Below are 19,353 nucleotides of genomic sequence, written 5' to 3'. Positions count from 1 at the left end.
CATCTACACTCGTTTACCTCCCGTTTACTCAAACTAGTTTTAGCTAATGTATCCATTCTATGACTTCACCAGGTCATATCTATGACCTGGTAAAGGTCATATCTATGACTTCACCAGGTCATAGATATGACCTGGTAAAGGTCATATCTATGACTTCACCAGGTCATAGATATGACCTTTACCAGGTCATAGATATGACCTTTACCAGGTCATAGATATGACCTTTACCAGGTCATAGATATGACCTTTACCAGGTCATAGATATGCTGCAAAGAAAAAAAACAGAAAATAAAACAGAAAAGCAGCGGGTGTGTCCGGTCAAAACCGTAGCAGCCAAGGACAGCTCTGTGAGGTCACAGCTCTATGAGGTCACAGCTCTATGAGGTCACAGCTCTATGAGGTCACAGCTCTATGAGGTCACAGCTCTGTGAGGTCACAGCTCTATGAGGTCACAGCTCTATGAGGTCACAGCTCTATGAGGTCACAGCTCTGTGAGGTCACAGCTCTATGAGGTCACAGCTCTGTGAGGTCACAGCTCTGTGAGGTCACAGCCCTATGAGGTCACAGCTCTGTGAGGTCACAGCTCTGTGAGGTCACAGCTCTATGAGGTCACAGCTCTGTGAGGTCACAGCTCTGTGAGATCACAGCTCTGTGAGGTCACAGCTCTGTGAGGTCACAGCTCTGTGAGGTCACAGCTCTGTGAGGTCACAGCTCTGTGAGGTCACTCCGTACCGTCGTCGGGGCAGATGGGGCAGCACTCTCCGTCGGGGATGATCATGGGGTCGGCGCAGTCGAACTCGGAAGTGTCCTCGCAGATCACCTCGTCGCACATGGCGGTTCCGCTGTCGCACACGCAGATCCGGCAGGGCTCGGGTTTCCAGACATCCATGTCGTTGTGCAGATGTCCGTCTAACGTGCAGCTGCCGAATGTGCCTGGAGGAAGGTGGACGAGAGAGAGAGAGAGAGAGAGAGAGAGAGAGAGAGAGAGAGAGAGAGAGAGAGTGGGGGGAGAGAAAGAAATCGGTGAGTTGAGATGATAATACAAAAACATAACTCCAATCAGTTTCACATTGACAAACGTCAATTATTGGGCTTCAGCTTTGATTGACTGAATATTTAGACATAAATGTAAACAGCAGCAGTATACAGTCAGACATTTGGCACAAAATAGTCCTATACTAGACCCCATAAAATGTACATCTGGCCACAAAAGATCACAGGGTCTATTGCATGTGAAGGTGACAAACTGACATATTGAGCCTATGCCACACAGTATGGCATCCCCCCTAGTATCCCCTTCACATTCTGCTTGTATATTAAACAACGTTAAACTCACCAACATTGCAGCCAAGGTTGAATTATCCTCTTTCAATCTGCCGAGCTTTTGTTTCATAAAAATGCACCTGCATGTTATGAGCTACTTTCTGTCAAGAAATTCTGTGCAGGTGATTTTTATTAAGTGCTGGAGTTTGGAAGCACTCGTCGTAAGTCACTGAACGGCCCTGCGTACCACCTGTTCCGAATTTGCACATAATGCAGGAGGCAGCAGTGCGCCCCATTAAAAAAAACGAGCGCTTCCAAACTCCAACACATAATCACCTGCACAGAATTTCTTGGCAGAAAGTAACTCATAACATGTCTATGGTGTAATCTTATGAGACAAAAGCTCGGCAGATTGAAAGAGGATAATTCAAGCTTGGCCTAGAGCTGCAATGTTGGTGAGTTTGTAGTTTAATACAAGCAGGATCGCAAACGCAAATTGGATGAATGGGGAGTCAATGGAGGGTATTGCAACTCTAGATTCATCCCATTATAAAACAAATCTAGAGTTGCAAATTGCGGCTAACCTAAGACATAAACCTTGGTTGAAAAATATTCTGTAAAGTATTGAAAAATAGCAGATCTACAAGCTCATAGCTTGTAGGTCTGCTATTTTAGAAAAATTGAAGAACGACCGACATAGAAACTTAGCTTTTTCAGAAAACTGTCAGGATGTAGAAGACATTTTTAGAATCTGATCTCAGGTCAAAATGCACACTGGAAACAAACGAAAAAGCTCTTACCTGGGGCAAGCCCAAGACCGAGAAGAACACCAAAAACAAGAGTGCCTAACATGGCTGCCACCGTCTGAGGAAGAAGTGAGTGTCTGACTGGTCCTCAGCAGAGGTTTTGAAGAAGTGAGTGTCTGACTGGTCCTCAGCAGAGGTTTTGAAGAAGTGAGTGTCTGACTGGTCCTCAGCAGAGGTTTTGAAGAAGTGAGTGTCTGACTGGTCCTCAGCAGAGGTTTTGAAGAAGTGAGTGTCTGACTGAGGTTTTGAGGCTTGCTGCTGGTCCCACACAGCTGTTCATGATCAGCATTAATGAGTGGAAGAGTTGCTCACCTCACACGACTGTCATTGGATGGGGAAGTTGCGTGTGACATCATCGTACCTGGAAGTTCTGCGGGAACGCCCACTCAGTGGCAAAAAACTACTTTCTGGCCTTGACAGCCCATTCATCCAAACAGAAAAGTCCTGTCTGATTGCATTACGCTTAGTCTCAAAAATAATTTCTCCAGGTTTGACTTGATTTTATGTATACGTAGCTCTACTTGCTTGTAAACCTCTAAGCTGTCGGGCCAATAATTTATGAGGCTTATCCCCCATTTCAAAATGATTCTGTCTAATCTTATATAGTTGTTCAGTTATTAGAGTGGAAAGAATCGTATTGGATTCGTATTTTGATGTCAGAATATTTTGTAAAATATCAGCAGAGTCTCTGTAATTGATTTCCAACTGTGATAGTTCTATTTCAATTTCAGAGGCGTTTGCCTTTTCTTTCTTATAAATGATTCAAATGAAATAATGTGGCCTCTCATGATAGCTTTGAAGGTTTCCCACAAAGTGGAGTCTGTAACAGCTAGATTATCATTGATTTCCAAGAAATCTGATATCCTAGCTATCAGCCATATATGCTGACAAAAAGATGTATCAGAGTAAGGAGTGAAAACGCCTGCAGGTAAATTGAGGTCAAGAACTAGGGAGACTGGGGAGTGCACAGAAATTAAAATGTTGTGGTATTTTGACGAAATTACATTTGGTATCAATTTAGAGTCTAACAGAAATAAAGTCTAGAAAATGATTTATGTACCGAGGAAAAAATAGGAGTATTCTCGTTCAGGATGCCCCAGTCTCCAAATATCTACTAGGTTCATACTGTAGATGTCATCAAGTTATTTAGAACCAATGAAGAGGTGGAGGAGTGGCTAGTCTGGGACGATTTGTCCAAAATAACTGAAGGTTTTAAGACGGGATTTACTCAACCTGGAATATTCAAAGGTTACAGCTTGAACCCACATTTAGTAAATTATCACACTAGAAATGGGGAAAGAAGGAGGACACAATGATGCGTTTAAACACTTTTAATTGAAGTCGATAGACATGATAATTGCTGAACATCCTGATGAAGTGATGATGAAGTCATTTGTTGCCGGCCGCTCATCAGGATCTCATTCACTTCTCAAGGTCTTCTGCCGTCGGGTTGAAGGAACTGCATTATCCGGCCGCCCTGGGAGACATGGGAGCCTCCACCTCAGGAGCCTCAGTAGCCTCCTCCTCCTCCTCCTCCTCCTCCTCCTCCTCCTCGTCCTCCTCGTCCTCCTCGTCATCCTCCTCCTCCTCCTCCTCCTCCTCCTCCACCAGAGCCTCCTCGGTAGCCTTCTCAGGAACCTTCGTAGCCTTCACACCCATGTCATTAGCCATAGTCTGGTTGGTAGCCTCTACAGTGACAGCCTCGACAGCCTTCTCAGCCTCTACAGTGACAGCCTCGACAGCCTTCGCAGCCTCGACCGTGACAGCCTTCTCAGTCGTAGCCTCCACACCCATGTCATTAGCCATAGTCTGGTTGGTAGCCTCTACAGTGACAGCCTCGACAGCCTTCTCAGCCTCTACAGTGACAGCCTCGACAGCCTTCGCAGCCTCAACCGTGACAGCCTTCTCAGTCGTAGCCTCCACACCCATGTCATTAGCCATAGTCTGGTTGGTAGCCTCTACAGTGACAGCCTCGACAGCCTTCTCAGCCTCTACAGTGACAGCCTCCGCATCCTCGACCGTGACAGCCTTCTCAGTCGTAGCCTTCACACCCATGTCATTAGCCATAGTCTGGTTGGTAGCCGCTACAGTGACAGCCTCGACAGCCTTCTCAGCCTCTACAGTGACAGCCTCGACAGCCTTCGCAGCCTCGACCGTGACAGCCTTCTCAGTCGTAGCCTTCACACCCATGTCATTAGCCATAGTCTGGTTGGTAGCCGCTACAGTGACAGCCTCGACAGCCTTCTCAGCCTCTACAGTGACAGCCTCGACAGCCTTCTCAGCCTCCATAGTGACAGCCTCGACAGCCTCCATAGTGACAACCTCGACAGCCTTCTCAGCCTGCATAGTGACAGCCTCGGCAGCAATGACCTTGACCTTGACCTTGATGACTTCAAAAAGAAAATAGACAAATTAAGTTAGCGCCATCAAATATTGAGCCTACGCCACAGTATGGCATCCCCCTAGTATCCCCTTCACATTCTGCTTGTATTAAAGGAGAATTCCATGCTAGAATGCTTTCTTACCTTTCTTTGTAGTCGTTACGTCCCCACCAAAGAGGTCCAGGTGTTTTTTGTGCAAAAACTCCTTATTGGCCATTTTCCCTACCTCAATGAATTGCATGGGGCTATGGGGTGTTATGCTAGTTCGCTTATTTCCATCGAAAGTAGTAAAGTGTGCCGCTTGGGATATCATTTACATCATCAAGAGAGGATATATACAAAGAAATTATAATTTTGAGCGATGGAAATAAGCGAATTAGCACAACACCCCATAGCCCCATTCAATTCAATGCAATGCAATTCATTTAGGGCTTATGGTAGGGGAAATAGCCAATCAGGAGCTTTTGCACAAAATAACACCTGGACCTCTTTGGTGGGGACGCAACAACTACAAAGAAAGGTAAGAAAGCCTTTTAGTATGGAATTCTCCTTTAAACAATGTTAAAATCACCAACATTGCAGCTCTAGGCCAAGCTTGAATTATCCTATTTCAATCTGCCGAGCTTTTTGTTTTCATAAAAATGCACCGTAGCCATGTTATGAGCTACTTTCTGTCAACAAATTCTGTGCAGGTGCTGGAGTTTGGAAGCACTCGTCGTAAGTCACTGAACGGCGCTGCGTACCACCTGTTCCGAATTTGCACATAATGCAGGAGGCAGCAGTGCGCCCCATTAAAAAAAATGAGCGCTTCCAAACGCCAACACTTGCACAGAATTTCTTGACAGAGAGTAACTCATAACATGTCTATGGTGTATTCTTATGAGACAAAAGCTCGGCAGATTGAAAGAGGATAATTCAAGCTTGGCCTAGAGCTGCAATGTTGGTGAGTTTGTAGTTTAATACAAGCAGGATCGCAAACGCAAATTGGATGAATGGGGAGTCAATGGAGGGTATTGCAACTCTAGATTCATCCCATTATAAAACAAATCTAGAGTTGCAAATTGCAGCTAAGCTAAACCATGAACCTTGGTTGAAAGATATTCAGTAAAGTATTGAAAAATAGCAGATCTACAAGCTCATAGCTTGTAGGTCTGCTATTTTAGAAAAATCGAATAAGGACTGACATAGAAACATAGCTTTTTCAGAAAACTATCAGGATGTAGAAAACATTTTTAGAATCTGATCTCAGGTCAAAATGCACACTGGAAACAAACCAAAAAGCTCTTACCTGGGGCAAACCCAAGACCGAGAAGAACACCAAAAACAAGAGTGCCTAACATGGCTGCCACTGTCTGAGGAAGAAGTGAGTGTCTGACTGGCCCTCAGCAGAGGTTTTGAAGAAGTGAGTGTCTGACTGGCCCTCAGCAGAGGTTTTGAAGAAGTGAGTGTCTGACTGGTCCTCAGCAGAGGTTTTGAAGAAGTGAGTGTCTGACTGGCCCTCAGCAGAGGTTTTGAAGAAGTGAGTGTCTGACTGGTCCTCAGCAGAGGTTTTGAAGAAGTGAGTGTCTGACTGGTCCTCAGCAGAGGTTTTGAGGCTTGCTGCTGGTCCCACACAGCTGTTCATGATCAGCATTAATGAGTGGAAGAGTTGCTCACCTCACACGACTGTCATTGGATGGATCATCGTACCTGGATTATGCGGGAACGCCCACTCAGTGGCAAAAAAAACTACTTTCTGGCCTTGACAGCCCATTCATCCAAACAGAAAAGTCCTGTCTGTCTGATTGCATTAAACAATGTTAAACTCACCAACATTGCAGCTGTACGAAAAGCTCTTTCTATCTGCAAAGTTTTTGTTTCATAAAAATCCACCATAGAATCATTATGAGCTATACTTTCTGTCAAGAAATTCCCTGCATTTGATTATTCTTCTAAGTGTCAGAGTTTGGAAGTGCTTGTTTTCAATAACACAACATTTTGCTGCCCTCCTGCATCATGTGACATTTAGAAACAGGTGGTACGGCAGGACGGTTGAGTGATCTACAACGAGCGCTTCCAAACTCCAACACTCCAACATGCTGCTCAATGTTTTGCCACTCCGTCTAGAAGATGATGGGGGCGTGTCCTGATGGGAAAATCATGCATGTGCATACTCTCTATTACTGTATATATTCACTGACTGTTCACATTATGTGCTCATTCTCAATGGGATAGTTCCAGCCATAGGAGCAATGCTTGTCTGGAGAAACACCAGCTGCAGAAACCAAGAGATGAGTATAGAACAAAACCTTTTTTTGCTAAAAGCTCTTGAAACTGGAAGTCTGATGAATAAACTATCCAATACACTCAAAAGCGGGGCGAAGGAATATCCATTAGCTGTGGTCATTGAGAGGCGATTACGCCTTCTAATAGCTTCTGGGGCGATGGCAGACATCATTAATATCAGACACTGTCAGAGATGTGGAGCGGCTCAGCTGTGATAATCTAATTTCGTCTCCCTATACTACAGGCAACAATTCCAACCCTCTACAACCACTTTAACTACGTACACCTCCTCAACATCATAATCCACCCACACAAAACTCTTCTACACATCATCATCATCATCATCATCATCATCCTTCGAGTGCCCTCGAGATCTGCGACACAAGCTGCTTCCACATGGTCTCTGCTGCTCATCGCCACTCCGAGTTCATTCACAGCCAGTCCTGTGTGTTCCTACTCGGAACATCTGGAAATGTGAGTGGTCTTGTTACTCTTGGGTAGTCTCCACAGAAGAGTATCCGAAATGTGCTGGTCTTTTGTTCTGTGGCAGTGTCCAGCAAAGCATATCTATCTATTTTAAACATTATCTAAATACTGAATGTTAAAAATTGCCTGGGGTGAAACACACTAGCCTGAGAACGAGAACACACACACACACACACACACACACACACACACACACACACACACACACACACACACACACACACACAGACTCAAGGTTCAAGGTTCTTTATTATTCGTCTCCCGAGGAAGACATTTGTCTTAGACGAGGCCAAGGGACCCGCATGCAAGCGTATAGCCCTTATGCCCATGTCGTCGCAGTGCAGCGCCACTCACACTCAGACTGGCTGATGGCTAAATATTTAGCAATAAAAGTTTGATTTATTGTAGGGAGACAGAAGATAATATACAGTCTTCCACAGGTGAGGAGGAATGTGTGACTATACTATAGATGCAGAATAGACCACTACAATAGACACAAACTACAATAATACAAGGAAAAATAACTTACTGGGAAATGAATGAACACATCATTGACACTGAAGTAATGACATGGCTGGACACATAAACACAGGAAGGGAGACACACTGGGGACCTCTAGTGGAGCCTGTGGGAATTACACAAGGAAAGACTGTGGCACTGGGATAGAGAAGAGATGACACGTACCAGTTCTGATACAGTAGCCTACATACTATAGTTAACCCATTCTGACCTGAGATCAGTTTCAAAAAATGTCTTCTACATCCTGACAGTTTTCTGAAAAAGCTATGTTTCTATGTCAGTCGATCTTTCAGAAATAGCAGACCTACAAGCTAGTAGCGCGCCACTCGGTGGCGCACTATGAGCTTGTAGATCTGCTATTTTTCAATAGCTAAAGCATAACATAATGCTAACACCAAACAGAGAATCAAGTCAACAATATCTGCAGCATAGAGCGCCGAAGTCCTGACGTCACTCGCTCATCCCCTGGTTCTTCTGCCTGGTTCACGGAAGTCATTTCTCTATGGAGAATAACATTTATATCGTCTACTATAAGCATTGTGGTCCAAAAATAAAAAAAGCTGCCTCTGCGTTATTGTCAGGGAGGTTGTCTCTGTATCGTTTGCGTCTGTTTCTATAGCGAGAATGTAACTAATTTCAGTAGCAGTACCAATAGCGCTTTCTCTCAGTCAGTTGATTCTTTATATCTATGAGTGAAACGGCCGGGAGGATTTGTTTCTCTTTCAAACACAGTTATTATATGAGGTGATCTAAAATCCCCCCTATGGGGATTACAATAATATCTGGGATTTCGTGATACTCAAAGACGCTTGAGTGACGCTTTTATATTTTACAATGCAAATTAAAAAAGGTACATGAACCCGTAGATTTGCGCCCTCTACCGACCTCTACTTGACGTCAGACTTCGGTGCTCGATTGTGTCTCGTTTCAGTATTCGGGACTCCATTCATTAAAGATGACGGCCAGAAACACCACGACTGTCGTCAGGTAGAAAACGAAGAACGCTTGGTTGAATCTCGTGGCCATTCTGGTCCAGTAACCTCCAGGCCTGCCTCCGTCTTCCTTGCTCTTATTGAGGAACGAACGCAGGTTCTTCTCCAGATCTCTCAGCTCCTCCAGGATCACCTGGAATCCATGAGATTCCCCTTTGAGATCGCCGTCCTGAAACCACACATTACATTAGATTAGGTAGATTATAGGTTCGATGCAACAATGATTAGAGGGAGACACAGTTTTGACGTTTCGGATGGATTAGTATTCATGTATTAATCGATTACCGCGCATAATTATATTCATCCATAAACACGCTGCATGGTGACATCATGTGCTAACCTTTTCAGCCACACTAAGAGGCTCGTGGATTGTCTCTCTAGCGCCACCATCAGGGGGGACATTGTAAAAGCAGGGAGGACACCACTTGCTTCTCTTCTCTGAAATGACACACATTAAACCACATGACTGATGAGTAACCAACCATTCACAATGTTCATGGTTGAGGATGAGTTTTCACTGTTTGTTCTTTGTTTTCTCGCTGTTGTTTTTCTGTGTGGTAGCTGTAGTGCATTTGTTTATATTTTTCGCCTTTACAGCACTTTGTAAACTCTGAGTTTTGAAATGTGCTATATAAATAAAGTGTCATCATAACCCCAGAGAACACGGCTATAACCCGGCGGTCCTGGCAGACCCTATAAACTCAGCCACTCTCCCAGCCCAGTCCCACGCAGGCCTTTTTGGGCCAAACTTGTAATTGTGTTGTATAATGTCTCACCTCTGTCACAGCTACGGCCGCTGTGTGTCTCGTCCGCCGTCTTCTGGGAGTCTTTTGCCAACAGAAACGTCACCACGACCGTCTCCAGCAGACTCAGAAGCATCAGAGAAAAGGTTCCCATGCAGTACATCGCTGGGAGCCAGAGACACGAGATGACGAACGTATAACCACGACTTTCTAAATACATACTGTATCATATAAATGATAATAATAATCCAACAGATTTAAAAAAAGAAACGTATCCCGTGAGCGTTGTGTACCTATGATCGGCATCCTGTTGGACGTGGCGGGCAGGATGTCGTTGAGAATGAGCTGTAGAACGGTGACGGCCAGCAGCACGGTGATCTTGAAGCTCAGCTTCTCTCCGCTTCCGTCCGGGATCAGGAAAGACGCCATGTCTAGACACAGGAAGAACAGGACGGGCAACAGGAAGTTGACAATGTAGAGGACGGCCTTCCTCTTCATGGTGATCTACGGGAGGAGACGTTATAGAGCCTTAGATTTAGTCAGAGTTACGCAAACTGCGTTCACTTCATGGGGCTTCTTCAGTCCAATGGAGGCTCTCCTATATAGACTTCTATTGGCTTCAGTCCAATGGAGGCTCTCCTACATAGACTTCTATTGGCTTCAGTCCAATGGAGGCTCTCCTACATAGACTTCTATTGGCTTCAGTCCAATGGAGGCTCTCCTACATAGACTTCTATTGGCTTCAGTCCAATGGAGGCTCTCCTACATAGACTTCTATTGGCTTCAGTCCAATGGAGGCTCTCCTACATAGACTTCTATTGGCTTCAGTCCAATGGAGGCTCTCCTACATAGACTTCTATTGGCTTCAGTCCAATGGAGGCTCTCCTACATAGACTTCTATTGGCTTCAGTCCAATGGAGGCTCTCCTACATAGACTTCTATTGGCTTCAGTCCAATGGAGGCTCTCCTACATAGACTTCTATTGGCTTCAGTCCAATGGAGGCTCTCCTACATAGACTTCTATTGGCTTCAGTCCAATGGAGGCTCTCCTACATAGACTTCTATTGGCTTCAGTCCAATGGAGGCTCTCCTACATAGACTTCTGTTGGCTTCAGTCCAATGGAGGCTCTCCTACATAGACTTCTATTGAGAATGGGGACAACCAACTGGGACAAGTCCTAGACCGGGAGTAGGCAGAAGTAGGCAGAAATGCATTGGACTCAGGGCAACACAGACCAGCTTTAATTAACTTAAATCCCTTTATTTTAGATTGTTTTGTAGTAATAGTACAACATAAACATTAAAGAGGACTTTAGTTGTTACTGTACAATACTTAAAAACAGTTGTCATGATGATGTTGCACACATGCTTAAAACTTCTCTTGTTTGCGCCACCCCTCCTTGAAAACAATGTATTTCCAACTACAGCCTGTCTCATCGCATGAATAGCGTTCGAGCGCTCGGTTTCTGCCCCCTCAATGTCATAACTCTTCTATTAGATGGCTCTGCTGTAGCAGTTTAAATTAAAATGTGGGTCACTTCCCAGCCAGTCTGAGGAATATACCTACAGTATAGACGATCCGCTGGGCTCGGTACGCCGTCTCGTTGAGTTCGGTGATTGCGATGCTTTCGAACTTCCACTCGTACTCGGCCCGCATCATCATAATGGAAAAGTAGCTGGTGTCTTTTTTGTCAAGGAGCGCTGTGAGCTGCACTTCTCTGGCTGGTATGAAAGGAGAAAACAGGAGAAAAACAAGCACTGAGGTAATCCAGAGAGACTCTCGGCAGTGAAATTAATCTGTTAGGAAACTTGAGAATTAACATAACCCAAAATTGTAGCATTTCACCACCCACTTGTTCAAATGGAAAATGGTTGCATTTATATATAGCGCCTTTATCCAAGGCACTTTGCATATAGGTTGTGCATTACATTCACCCATACATTAATGCACCGCGGAAATGCATGCAAGGCACCGACCAGCACATCAGGAGCAATTAGGGGTTCAGAGTCTTGCTCAAGGACACTTCGACACTAACTCTGGGGGAGCCCACAGGGTTCGAACTGGCAACCCAGTCACTCTATACCCCTGAGCCACAGGCCCACAGCTGAGTTCATGCACGCACGCACGCACACACACACACACACACACGCACACGCACACACACACACACACACACACACACACACACACACACACACACACACACACACACACACACACACTAACGTAACACGAATAGTTGACTCCCTCACCAAAGTATATCCCAGAGGCGAACGTGAGGTTGCAGGACTGAGTGTCGAAGGGGAACTTGTAGATGTGCATCCTGCAGCTGCTCACGACCACCTCGTCGTTGGTGACATAAACCGTCCCGTTGTGAGCGATGCGGACGTACGGGTTCAGAGCAGCCTTGTCCTTCTCCAACCTGCAAGAGAAGTGCACACGCACGCACGCACAGGCACGCACGCACGCACGCACGCACAGGCACGCATGCACAGACACGCATGCACACAAAATATATATTTCTCCAACACAGTGATTCAATCTCGAGAATGAGCGATACCTCAATAATAATAATAATCTTTATTGTCCCGAAGGATATTTGTCTTCACAATCTGTTCAACACCCACATCAAAAACAACACAGAGCACATACTGTAACACCAAGACAATACAAAAACAAAAACAAAACATGAGGTCCCCACTGTGTACAGAACCATCCTATCGGCAGGGCAGTTTGTTTAATGCCGCGATGGCTGAGGGGACAAAACTCCTTCTGAAACGGACCTTTTTCCATGGCAAGGTTCTGTATCTTTGTCCAGATGGCATGAGGTTAAAGAAGTGATACAGAGGATGGTCAGTGTCATTTGATATCGAGAGTGCAAGTCGTGTGATGGCATATATTGTTCATATCAGAAAGTGTGTGTGTAGGAAGTCCGATGATTTTACAGTACGGCATATGTCTGCAATGCATGTATAATACTGTATATTCCCACCTCTCATCGATGAGGACGTCAGGCTTCCACAGCCACTCACTGGGCACAGAAACATTCTCAATCCCACAGAAGTCCGAGGGATCCCAGGAGATGTGCTCGTTCGTCCACAGCTGCAGGAGAACGATAAACGACAAACTGTATCAGTCATCATATTAAAGGAGAATTCCATGCTAGAAGGCTTTCTTACCTTTATGTGTAGTTGTTACGTCCCCACCAAAGAGGTCCAGGTGTTATTTTGTTACAAAAGCTCCTTATTGGCTATTTCCCCTACCATAAGCCCTAAATGAATTGCATTGAATGGGAATTGAATGGGGCTATGGGGTGTTGTGCTAATTCGCTTATTTCCATTGCTCAAAATTATATTTTCTTTGTATATATCCTCTCTTCATGATGTAAATAATATCTCAAGCGGCACAGTTTACTACTTATTTCGATGGAAATAAGCGAATTAGCACAACACCCCATAGCCCCATTCAATTCCCATTCAATGCGATGCAATTCATTGAGCGCTTATGGTAGGGGAAATAGCCAATAAGGAGTTTTTGCACAAAAAAACACCTGGACCTCTTTGGTGGGGACGTAACGACTACAAAGAAAGGTAAGAAAGGTAAGAAAGCCTTCTAGCATGGAATTCTCCTTTAAATAGAGACGAGCGTTTTCTGAAACGTGGTCGTTAATTATAACCATCACTCCTCCTGTCACTATAGCATTAGATTTAGTTTACTACGCATTGTCCAATAACGGTATACTTCATATTATTATTATGTTGTTTATAGAACTCACCATTTCGATAAAGATGTATGAAATTAATTTCTGGTCTTTGTCAACCTACGAATGAACACATTATACAGTGAGTGTACAGTATATAGTTTTATGAGACATTTTCCAGAAAACAAATGAAAACGCGCAGATATATTATAAGCGGCACGCTACAGATGAGGCAACACGTTATGCGTGTAAACAAAACAAAATACATATCATGGCTCTCTCTCTGCATGTACACCAATCACATAACTGCTCTATTTATTTAATGTGAGGTTAAAATTCAAAGAAATGTCTATATAATTCACCACAGTTTTCTGTATCAGTGGTGCTCAAACTATTGCATGTGAAGGAACCCCAAACTTATACGTAGTTTGGCCGCGACCCCCATCTGAAAATATGTTGTTCCAGGGACCCCCCATCTGAAAATATGTTGTTCCAGGGACCCCCCATCTGAAAATATGTTGTTCCAGGGACCCCCCCATCTGAAAATATGTTGTTCCAGGGACCCCCCCATCTGAAAATATGTTGTTCCAGGGACCCCCCCATCTGAAAATATGTTGTTCCAGGGACCCCCCATCTGAAAATATGTTGTTTCCAGGGACCCCCCATCTGAAAATATGTTGTTCCAGGGACCCCCATCTGAAAATATGTTGTTCCAGGGACCCCCCATCTGAAAATATGTTGTTCCAGGGACCCCCATCTGAAAAGATGTTGTTCCAGGGACCCCCCATCTGAAAATATGTTGTTCCATGGACCCCCCCAGTCGCAACATTTTCACGTTTTTTTTTCTTTTTTCTTTTTTCAAAATAGCGGATCTACCAGCTTGTAGATCCACTATTTTTCAATGGCTATGCTTAACTCACCAAAAGGGGTTTTTTTGGCTCCCGATCCGATTCCGATCATTTGAAAATTACGTCTATCGGCCCCCGATTTTCCGATCACCCGATCCGATCGGAACAACCCTATATAGCAGAAATGCGTATGTATAAAAAACAAATGCTAGTACGTCGTTCACACACACACACACCATGTCTAAGATGGCGTGTACGCACTACGCACTACGCTACTCTCCTACTCTCCTACCCTACGCTCTGGTCTAACCAACATATCCCCCCCAAAAACACAACGTTCACCTACCATGTCTAGGATGGCGTTGAGCTCCACATCCAACACTACGCTACTCTCCTACTCTCCTACTCTCCTACCCTACGCTCTGGTCTAACCAACATATGCCCCCCAAAAACACAACATTCACCCACCATGTCTAGGATGGCGTTGAGCTCCACGTCCAGCCCCACCACGGTGGGCGTGGCGTGGTCCCGGACGGGCCGCGTGGCCACGTACAGCTCGTTGTCCTTCCTCATGTTCAGGTGGGTCAGAACGTCGTGGTAACTACACACCGTGTCTGGAGAAACACCAGCTGCAGAAACCAAGAGTTGAGTAGAGAACAACGGGTTAGGGTTAGGGATTTATTTAAAATTTTATTTTTATTTTTATTTTTATTTTTATTTTTATTTTTTAGATTTCTGTATGTTCCCATTTTTTCACCCAGTGTCAATCATTATCTAATGTAATCCTGGGCTCTACACATTCCCTCTGCCAACCTGCATGGGAGAGCAGCGGACTGACCTCATGCTTCATTCTATGCATGAGGAGTCAGAAGCCACTTTTTATTGTTTTTTTTTGGGGGGGGGGGGGGTTTCCCCGGTTGGACGTATAGAAGGAACACGTTATTCCTACCAGTTCCTTTCCCCTCCATCCATCCATCAGGCAAAGGGAAAGGAAGTATTTGTTAAAAGCTCGCCTCTTGAAACTGGAAACCATGGAGAATCCGATCCAATGAACTCAAAAGAGAAAACATTATCCATTAGCTGTGGTCATTGAGAGGCCATTACGCCTTCTAATAGCTTTGGGGCGATGGCAGACATAATTAATATCAGACACTGTCAGAGATTTTGATGAAAGGTTTTAATCACATTGGGCCCTAGAGGCGAACACCAATCCTGCACAATAGAACAAGTCTGACATCAAGAGAGCGCAAGTCCACGGGTTCATGTCCTTTCTTATTTGCATTGTAAATAATCCCCATAGGGAATAAACAAACATCCTGGCCGTTTCACTCATATGGATATGAAGAATCAACTGACTGAGTTAAAACGCTATTGTTACTGCTGCTGAATTAGTTATACATTCTCGCTAGAAACAGACTGTATCATAATTGACTGACTGTCGTAAACGATACAGAGACAACCTCCCTGACAATAACGCAGACACAGCTTGTTTATTTTTGGACCACAACGCTTATATGAAACGATTTTAAGATGAGCCCGTGTTATTCTCCATGGAGAAATTACTTCCGTGAACCAGGCAGAACCAGGGGATGAGCGAGTGACGTCAGGACTTGCTCTATAACTGTAACTACACCTCCAGAACATAAAATACCCCACCTATAGAAATCTCTAAACACGTGAGGCCCACTTTTCTACCATAATGTGGAGCCTACAGCAGAGATCTTTTAGGCCAAGGATGCCTTATAGAGATAAAACTGTGTTGCAGATTAAACTTTTTCATATAGCGGTATTATATAGACTTATTGACAACACTATCATTCTATAGTGTTGTGTTTGTTAAAGAGTATTTTCAGTCTTTTAACCACCTCCAAAATAGACGAAAATAGCTGATTTACAAGTCCACAACGCCTCGTGTGTTAGTGTGAGTATATGTATACCCTAATCTCCCTTGATTGTGTTTATCTCTGCTTTAGCTTACTACTATTTTGTACATAATTGTTGGTATTTGCATTTTGTTTTGCACGGTTTTAAAATGTCCTGCATGTTTGTGTACCGTTTTCTTTTATTGTTCCTTTGTTGTAAAGCACTTTGTAACGCTGTTTTGAAAGGTGCTATATAAATAAAGCTTATTATTATGATTATTATCATCTGCTATTTTCCCCTCAGAATACGGATGCTAGGGTTTGAAGTGGTTAATGTAAAAAAATATGTTTATTAAACAAAGATATGGCGGCCAACCCTGTAGCAACTCTGAAGACATATCCTAGGTGTTCCGGACCCCCTGTTGAAGACCCTGTTGAAGACTCGCGTGCAACTCAGATGGGCTCAAACAAGGGGTTAAATTAATTTCACTTCTAAGCCACTAAAATGTGGAACACCCCACCAACAGCCGTTAAGAAATGTGAATCCCTAGACTCCTTCAAAACCGCTCTCAAAGAGCACTCATACTATTTGACTATACGGCTCCCTTCTTTTCTAACGGTGTGTTTGATGATTATTATTTCTATTTTTTGCATAGATATCTTTAATTAAATGTCTTGATGAATTGAAAATGGAGGACCCTGATGTAAACTAGACAGTTTTATCCTGGTAGCAGTTTTTGTATTGTCAATCAATCAACCAATCAATCAATCAGAATTAATTATTTCCTCTGTCTTCACCGACAGAAAATACAAAGATTTCACAAAGTCAGACCAAAGAGTTAGACTATAATGTTTTAGGATTAAACTGTTTTAGGATTAAATGAACTACAGAGCACAAATTCACACCACTGTCTGTCTGCATACATGCACACATTGTTATTCATCATAAATATATAAATATGTCTTACCTGTGAAGATGAGCAGGAGCATGACATAAACAAACATTATGAGTGTGTGTTTTTTCTCCTGTGAGCTACATGTAACTGCCACTGCGTCGACAGACAGCCAGGTCCCTACACTCTGATTTCCAGTGAGTGAGGCTGGTCTGCATTCATGCGAGTGGCGGAAGTTGAGAGTACCATAGCTCTAAATGAAACGCATTAGAGCTATGGACCAGAGCTAGGGCAGGGCAGAATAAATGTCATCGTAATCAACAATAATCATATTAAAACAGACACAATCACTCCCCTAATGGATATCACCATCATGGTCGCTCCCAATAGGATTTCATGATGAGTGGGAAACTTGCAACAAAAACAGACAAAATTGCTTAATCAATGCAAAACAATACTTTGACTCAAAACGTAGCTTTTTGGGGGCACAGGTCACCATGACACGCAGCAATGTATGTAACAGAATTGCTTAATGTTGCTTAATGAGGTGAAATTGTACAACACATCTGAAGATTAGGCTGTTTAGTTAAGGCTGTGAGCCTCCACAAAAGCAAGTGTGAAATAAAGAATTTCATGAGCAAGACACTCCGTATCACCCATGTCAGTCTCATGGACATCATGTCAGTATCATGTCCTCATGCTTCTAGGAAGGGTATGGCCTGGTCAGCCTGCAATGACATGCATAAGATCTGGTCCTCCCAGCTTAGTAGTTAGTACAACCTTAGTGCAAACCCAGATTCGGCTCAAACAAGGGGTGAAATTCATGATACTGTTTCAGTTTTCACCAGTCCTTCCCTGTGACTGCAGGAGCTACCAGCAGATGGCGTCAAAACAAGACCACTGGTTGCTATGTTTAATAAGACTAACATTACACCTACGCACATGAGCATTCATTCAAATTACATTTATTTCAGACATTCTCTAGTATGAGGAGACAATTACCTCATTTTAGATTTTTTTTTTTAAATCTGTCTTTTCTCCTCTGCTGAAAAGCTGGAAACAGCGCGAAGGCAGCCCGCCGGTTAAATCCTGTCACAAATATCCCTTCGGGGACAATAAAGAATATTATTATTATTATGAACTATGCACCAATTCACCAATTATCCAAAAATCTCTGTGTGTCCAACTTGGTTCTGGGACCGTGCCCCTGCACCTTGAGACTGGGAGGTACGTATAAGGAGTTACAGAAGAAGAACGGATATTGTGATATATAAACAATATTGAGAATGAGTTCCATGTTGTTTTCTATTGCCTGTTGTATCATGAGCTACGTCAAAAGTTATTTAATAGATAGTAAAAAAATATAGATCTGATGTGGTTAAGTGATGCAGAGCGACTGAGATGGATTTTTGAACATAAGATATTTACATTAGCAGAATATATAGAGAAAGCTGAAAGCTGTGATGCATTTGTTTTATTTTTGTTCTGTTTTTTGTTTTGTTTTCATCAAATACTTTGTATAGCTTCTGTGAATGTGATATTCAAATTATTATTCATGTTTTTTCATTCATTCATTCATGCAGACCTACAGTATATGGAAAGGGTTCACACACTAAATACTGTACATGCAGCCTACTGTAGTAAAGGCTATGCAGGCTACAGGCCTGCAGTTCAACCTGTTTCTATATTTTAAAGGAGCATTCAGTGATTTGGGTGATTTGGAAAACCCCCCCCGGTCCACCCCGGTAACAAGATGTGCACATGCACGCGCACTACAGTGGGGGGGGGGGGGGGGGGACACGCAACCTGCCAACCGCACGCACACAAAGGCCCGCCCCCGCTCGATCATGATTGGTGGAAGGCCCCTCTCTATCCTGATTGGATGAAGGCTGAGCCACCTAGCCAAAAACGAAACCTACGGGGTTTTTACCCCAGGGGTTAACTGCATGGGACAGGGTGGAACTCCTTATATGGTCAGCACACTCTATAGACTGACACGAAACAAGACAGGAACGCCCAAAAACGTCACATCCGTTTTTTTTACCCTGGGCAGAATTTTCTATGTCTGCCAATGCAACTTTTTCCAATCCTTAAATCACATACGGACAAACATCTATGCCGATAATATCTAACTTGCGGAGGTATAACTTGCCTTATTGTCCACGACGGGCAACAGATCTTTCAACGTATGGCATTGCAAATACGTTTGATAATCGCTATACTCTGCGCAATAATGTTTTGGAAATGCCGCAAATTGCATTGCAGTGAACGAGAGCAAATCACAACTTACCCTGGGGGTGGTGACTCCGCCCTGAATACGCGTTTTCGTGTCAGTGTATAGTAGGGAGGATTATCACAAAAAAAAAAAAAAAAGAAGTGATATTTGAATGAAGCGAAAATCACTGAATATACCTTTAAAGTGTTCAACATTGAACTGAGAAGCCAATCAACAACAACCTGCAGCGTTGCGTCTTGTGTTTTAGTATTCAGAGTTCCATTCATGAAAGATGAAGGCCAGAAACACGCCGACTGCCGCCACATAGAAAACGACGAACGCTTGGTTGATTCTGGTGGCCATTCTGGTCCAGTAACCT

The 19,353-nt window shown here is 43.7% G+C and overlaps 1 protein-coding gene across 1 annotated transcript; it reads right to left on the bottom strand.

The window, feature by feature from the left end:
• Positions 1–8,647: 8,647 nt before the first annotated feature.
• LOC308333093 (5-hydroxytryptamine receptor 3A-like) lies at positions 8,648–16,871 on the bottom strand (the record flags this gene model as incomplete). Its single annotated transcript, XM_080789288.1, has 9 exons — positions 8,648–8,881; positions 9,053–9,150; positions 9,489–9,620; positions 9,749–9,959; positions 11,023–11,177; positions 11,709–11,878; positions 12,449–12,558; positions 14,473–14,633; positions 16,835–16,871. The coding sequence occupies 9 exons, from the start codon at positions 16,869–16,871 to the stop codon at positions 8,648–8,650; spliced, it is 1,308 nt and encodes a 435-aa protein (XP_080645414.1).
• Positions 16,872–19,353: the final 2,482 nt, after the last annotated feature.

Source organism: Protomyctophum bolini (genome assembly GCF_963924005.1).
Source record: "Protomyctophum bolini genome assembly, chromosome: 18".
Taxonomy (NCBI): Eukaryota; Metazoa; Chordata; class Actinopteri; order Myctophiformes; family Myctophidae; genus Protomyctophum; species Protomyctophum bolini.
This window is presented reverse-complemented; position numbering and strand designations above follow the sequence as displayed.